The sequence below is a fragment of the Salvelinus namaycush genome, chromosome 31 (assembly GCF_016432855.1).
Source record: "Salvelinus namaycush isolate Seneca chromosome 31, SaNama_1.0, whole genome shotgun sequence".
Taxonomy (NCBI): domain Eukaryota; kingdom Metazoa; phylum Chordata; class Actinopteri; order Salmoniformes; family Salmonidae; genus Salvelinus; species Salvelinus namaycush.
Genome location: NC_052337.1, coordinates 38359420 through 38365088, shown reverse-complemented (window position 1 = coordinate 38365088; position 5669 = coordinate 38359420). Strand labels below are relative to the sequence as shown.

The 5669-nt window shown below is 47.3% G+C and overlaps 1 protein-coding gene across 1 annotated transcript; it reads right to left on the bottom strand.

Annotated features, from left to right (window-relative positions):
- Positions 1-2292: 2292 nt before the first annotated feature.
- On the bottom strand, positions 2293-4784 carry spp1 (secreted phosphoprotein 1). Its single transcript, XM_038970156.1, has 6 exons — positions 4686-4784; positions 4087-4149; positions 3888-3941; positions 3363-3464; positions 2846-3151; positions 2293-2733 (listed from the first exon to the last, which is right to left on the bottom strand). The coding sequence occupies exons 1-6, from the start codon at positions 4782-4784 to the stop codon at positions 2293-2295; spliced, it is 1065 nt and encodes a 354-aa protein (XP_038826084.1).
- Between the last annotated feature and the right edge of the window lie 885 nt (positions 4785-5669).

The window sequence follows — 5669 nt, the reverse complement described above, 5'->3', positions numbered from 1 at the left end:
TGTTCCTGTTCCCAAGAAAGCGAAGGTAACTGAGCTAAATTACTATCGCCCCATAGCACTCCCTTCCATCATCATGAAGTGCTTTGAGAGACTAGTCATGGACCATATCACCTCCACCCTACCTGACATCCTAGACCCACTCCAATTTGCTTACCGCCCCAATAGGTCCACAGACGACGCAATCGCAATCACACTGCACACTGCCCTAACCCATCTGGACAAGAGGAATAGTTATGTAAGAATGCTGTTCATCGACTACAGCTCAGCATTTAACACCATAGTACCCTCCAAACTCGTCATTAAGCTCGAGACCCTGGGTCTCGACCCCGCCCTGTGCAACTGGGTCCTGGACTTCCTGACGGGCCACCCCCAGGTGGTGAGGGTACGTAACAACATCTCCACCCCGCTGATCCTCAACACTGGGGCCCCACAAGGGTGCGTTCTCAGCCCTCTCCTGTACTCCCTGTTCACCCATGACTGCGTGGCCATGCACGCCTCCAACTCAATCATCAAGTTTGCAGACGACACTACAGTGGTAGGCTTGATTACCAACAACGACGAGACGGCCTACAGGGAGGAGGTGAGGGCCCTCGGAGTGTGGTGTCAGGAAAATAACCTCACACTCAATGTCAACAAAACAAAGGAGATGATCGTGGACTTCAGGAAACAGCAGAGGGAGCAGCCCCCTATCCACATCGACGGGACAGTAGTGGACAAGGTGGAAAGTTTTAAGTTTCTCTGCGTACACATCACGGACAAACTGAAATGGTCCACCGACACAGACAGCATGGTGAAGAAGGCGCAGCAGCGCCTCTTCAACCTCAGGAGGCTGAATAAATTCGGCTTGTCACCAAAAACACTCACAAACTTTTACAGATGAACAATCGAGAGTATCACTGCCTGGTACGGCAACTGCTCCGCCCACAACCGTAAGGCTCTCCAGAGGGTAGTGAGGTCTGCACAACGCATCACCGGGGGCAAACTACCTGCCCTCCAGGAGACCTACACCACCCGATGTCACAGGAAGGCCAAAAAGGTCATCAAGGACAACAACCACCCGAGCCACTGCCTGTTCACCCCGTTATCATCCAGAAGGCGAGGTCAGTACAGGTGCATCAAAGCGGGGACCGAGAGACTGAAAAACAGCTTCTATCTCAAGACCATCAGACTGTTAAACAGCCATCACTAACATTGAGTGGCTGCTGCCAACATACTGACTCATCTCTAGCCACTTTAATAATGAAAAATTGATGTAATAAATGTATCACTAGCCACTTTAAACAATGCCACTTTATATAATGTTTACATACCCTACATTACTCATCTCATATGTATATACTGTACTCTATACCATCTACTGCATCTTGCCTATGCCGTTCGGCCATCGCTCATTCATATATTTTTATGTACATACTCTTATTCATTCCTTTACACTGTGTGTATAAGGTAGTTGTTGTGAAATTTTTAGGTTAGATTACTTGTTAGATATTACTGCATGGTCGGAACTAGAAGCACAAGCATTTCGCTACACTCGCATTAACATCTGCTAACCATGTGTATGTGACAAATAACATTTGATTTGATTTGATTTGACGGTGGTGTTATCCATTCCTACAGCACTCTCTTGTGGTTATCTGCTGCACCACACTGCTAAGAGTTCATAGCTTCTTATGAACTCTGTCTTCCTCCTGACTGAGGATACAGCTCATCAGATGAGACATTAGGGTGACGAATGAGACCGTGACAGAGTTCACCGTGACAGGGCCTTTTGTTCATATTTTAGCTCAGAATGAATGTGTGGTTTAGGAGGGCCCTCATCATAAAGAATACTGTGTGTCTAGTCTCTTTCTCTGGTGAACACAACTGTGAATGCTGAGTCTGTAATTTAGCTCGTAATGTATGAGCCTCTGCATAGTACTATACACAGAGATCAATGGCTCAGTAGATACAACAAAGTATACAAATGTGAAATAACAGACCCACCATGCGTTTTATGAAAAAAGGAAATTATTTAGAAACGATACAACATTATACATACAGTAAAAATGGGACAAACAACATGTAGTGTAAATAATTGTGCAATTGAAAAAAATTGACTGTTCTGTATGTCCTGATGTGTTGGCAAGTATTGCTCTTATCAGGTATTATTGATGTACTGTATTAGACCTTAAGGGCCGTCTGTTTGTTATTCTCTCTGTTCTGACCTCCTAATGTAGGGTCATAGAGCACCGTCCTGGTCCTGGTAGCATTCTTCACTGTCGACAGCAGCAGGATGAGAGAGACAGGCCTTTACTAGGCAACTATGACAACGGGAGTGTCGGTATCTATGGTAGCCTCTGTGGCCGCCTCCTCAGCTGAGTTGCTGTCACTCTCCTGGCTCTCGTCGCTGTCTGCTGCCCCGGGCGTGGCTGTAGCCTCCTCACTGCTGTTGCTGCTGTCAGTCTCATCACTGGCGCTGGTGCTCTCGCTGGTGCCGTCGCTGCTAGCGCTACTGGTGCTCTCACTTGTCGCATCACTGGCGCTAGCGCTGGCACTCTCTGCCTCTTCCTCCTCCAGGCTCTCAGCTCCCTGGCTCTCGGGGCTCTCAGAGGGACCGGTGTCCTGTCTGGCTTCATCGACGTGCGCTTGGCGCAGGCTGGGCTCCTCGGCTGTCCCGCTGGAGACATCCAAACCCTGGCTCTCCACCTCGGGGGTGCTGGTGTCCTCTTCCATCAAATCATGCACCTGCAGGGCCTGGAGAGAGGTGATGGAAGGATGTTTAGAGACAATTCCTACAACTAAATGGAAGCAAATAATGCCTGTGAGTTTTAGATGGAGAATTCTAACAGAGGAGAGACAAATATACCTTGAACACGGTCAGCGTCTTCTCAATCTCGTTTCCGAGCCCGGTGTCGTAGACGGACACCTTCTTGCCAGCATACATGCCCTCGTCCATCTTTCCATAGTATTTGTATGGGGAGGGTCCCTTCTCGATGTTGTTGGTGTCTACATAGATGGACTTCTTGTAGTCACCGGGGTAGCCCATGCTGTCTCCGCGTCCGTCGTCGTAGATGGGGGCCTCGGTGGGAGCCAGGGTGGGCTCAACAGTGGACTCAGAGGTGGGAGGGGCAGCGGTGGTGTCTGCCTCTCCGGACTCTGACTCCTCTGTGTCCTGAAAACACATCACAACAACACCTTTATAAGATGTGAAGTTAAAATAAGGGCTTTGTGAACGCTCGTGTCTGTCGAGGTTACCTAGACGTCTTCATTGAACTATAAACTACTGTCTGTGTGGTCCTGTAGACTTACTGGAGCCATAACTACACGTGACAATGTGACTCAATATATCCTACATATGAATAGTTTTATACTTGGTGTATTACATCACTGTCTGTGCTGCCTGTGCTGTCCTTGCTTTCGTCACTGTCTGCACTGTCTGTCGATGATGTGCTGTCCACTGTTGGGTCTGATGTAGGATCAGCTCCCTGGATAATAGAAAAACAGAACCCATCAGCATGTCATCAACAACATCCATCAAAAGTACAGATAGAGACAACTATATCAGGTGTAAAAGGGATTTAGCGTCTTATGCTACATTATAAACTGGGTGGTTCGAACCCTGAATGCTGATTGGCTGACAGCTGTGGTATATCAGACCGTATACCATGGGTATGACAAAACATTTATTTTTACTGCTCTAATTATGTTGGTAACCAGTTTATAATAGCAATAAGGCACCTCAGGGGTTTGTGGTATATGGCCAATATACCACGGCTAAGGGCTGTGTCCAGGCACTCCGCTTTGCGTCGTGCGTAGGAACAGCCCTTAACCATGGTATATGGGCCATATACCACACCTCCTCGGGCCTTAATTATGCTTAATTATGGTACAACAGAAAGATGTTTTACTTCTGTTTCATCTTCGTCGGAGCTCTCGTCTGATGCTGTACCAGCACCCACATTCTAAAAGAAAACCACAGCATTAAAAAGAGTCCAATAACAACTGTCATATTTATTGCAGTTTTCCCTATTGGACAAATGTATACATTGCAATGCACATACAGATTATAAAGTAATGTACCCTGAAAGAAGGTGAACATGCTCTTACCTGTACAGATGCAACCTGGGTGAGTTCTACTAGGGCTTTCTGAAGCACCGGAGCTGGTTTTACCTGCCAACATGAACATTCATTTACTTTTTTTTACCCCCTTTTTCTCCCCAATTTCGTGACATCCAATTGCGATCCTGTCTCATCGCTGCAACTCCCCAACGGGCTTGGGAGAGGCGAAGGTCGAGCCATGCGTCCTCCGAAACATGACCCGCCAAACCACGCTTCTTAACACACGTCCGCTTAACCCAGAAGCCAGCTGCACCAACTGACCACCGAAGTCAGCCTGCAGGTGTCCGGCCTGCCACAAGGAGTCGCTAGAGTGTGATGAGCCAAGTGAAGCACCCCCCCCGGCCAAACCCTCCCTTAACCCGGACGACGCTGGTTGTGCACGGTCCCTATGGGACTCCCGGTCAGTTGTGACACAGCCTGGGATTGAACCCGGGTCTGTAGAGACACTTCAAGCACTGCAGTGCCTTAGACCGCTGCACCACTCGGGAGGCCCATGAACATGAATTTAAGTTAAAACCAAGCACACGTCTGTCTGTCCGTTGGCATGTCTGTCAATGTATATGTTCTCATATGAGAGGAACACTCACCACTTCCTCTGAGCTCTCTGAACTGCTGCTGGATGATCGTTTCACCGGGCGACAGAGGGCCGTTGCAAAGAGCAGGACGAAAACAATTGCAGCCTTCATTGTCACAATGTGTATCTGAAACGAGAGAGAATCCAGCAAAATGATGTGAACTGAAGATACAAACGGTGTTGAAAGCTGTACAGTATGTTAGCTACATTTAACACCCTTTTAAACTGAAAATGTGATCCATTCTTTTCAATTACAGCAGAAATGCCTGGATGGGAGGCAATTAGACTGAGTTTAACTGCAAATTGCCTGTGAAGTCCTGCTTTGTAATGGTTAAACCATTAAAGACTTGATTAGTATACAGGGAGAATTAACCATGGGCCATGATGAGTCTCCACCATGGCTAAGTGGAGGAATTCTGGAGGAAGTGCACTCATTTTAAAGTCCCTAACCGTTGGCCGACAACATGGGCTTCGCTCCCAGCTAATGACATCCAGCCTAGCCTAGCTATCCTACCCCCATGCATGAACGTCTCCCTTGTTTACCAGCTGAGCTACTCTCAGCTAGAACAACATTACATCAAGTATAACTCTGAGCAGGCAGTGTTTTAGCTATACCTATAATGATCTCTGCATAGTGTATAATTCCCAAAGTTAAAAGTGGAAGTCTGGAAGACCACAGTCGGTCCAGGGAGGCGGGGAACATGATGAACGCCCCTCAGCTTCATTTTGGAAGTCAACTCTACTTTGTCATTTGATCCTTGGGTTCCAGAATGAAGAGCCCTTAAATTTGTGGTGGCGACAGATGGAAGTGTGACGGAGGCGAGAGATACTACTAGGGATGTCCAGAGGATGTTGTGTGTAGATGAGATCTGACTTCAGAAGTAACTAATCCAGCCTTTCAGTTTTGCTGCTAGTATTATTTGTTCTCACAGCAGCACTTAAATGCTGTGGTTTAGTCTTGGAACGTAGGAGTCAATTAGTTGACAATAAATTAGCT

Excerpts from the sequence above, each read along its gene's own strand:
- spp1 (XM_038970156.1), bottom strand. The coding sequence starts at position 4,784 with ATGAAGGCTGCAATTGTTTTCGTCCTGCTCTTTGCAACGGCCCTCTGT. Across the intron at positions 4,150-4,685 it reads CAGAGAGCTCAGAGGAAGTG|GTAAAACCAGCTCCGGTGCT; the intron begins GTGAGTGTTCCT and ends TCATGTTGGCAG. Across the intron at positions 2,734-2,845 it reads AGACGCTGACCGTGTTCAAG|GCCCTGCAGGTGCATGATTT; the intron begins GTATATTTGTCT and ends ACCTCTCTCCAG.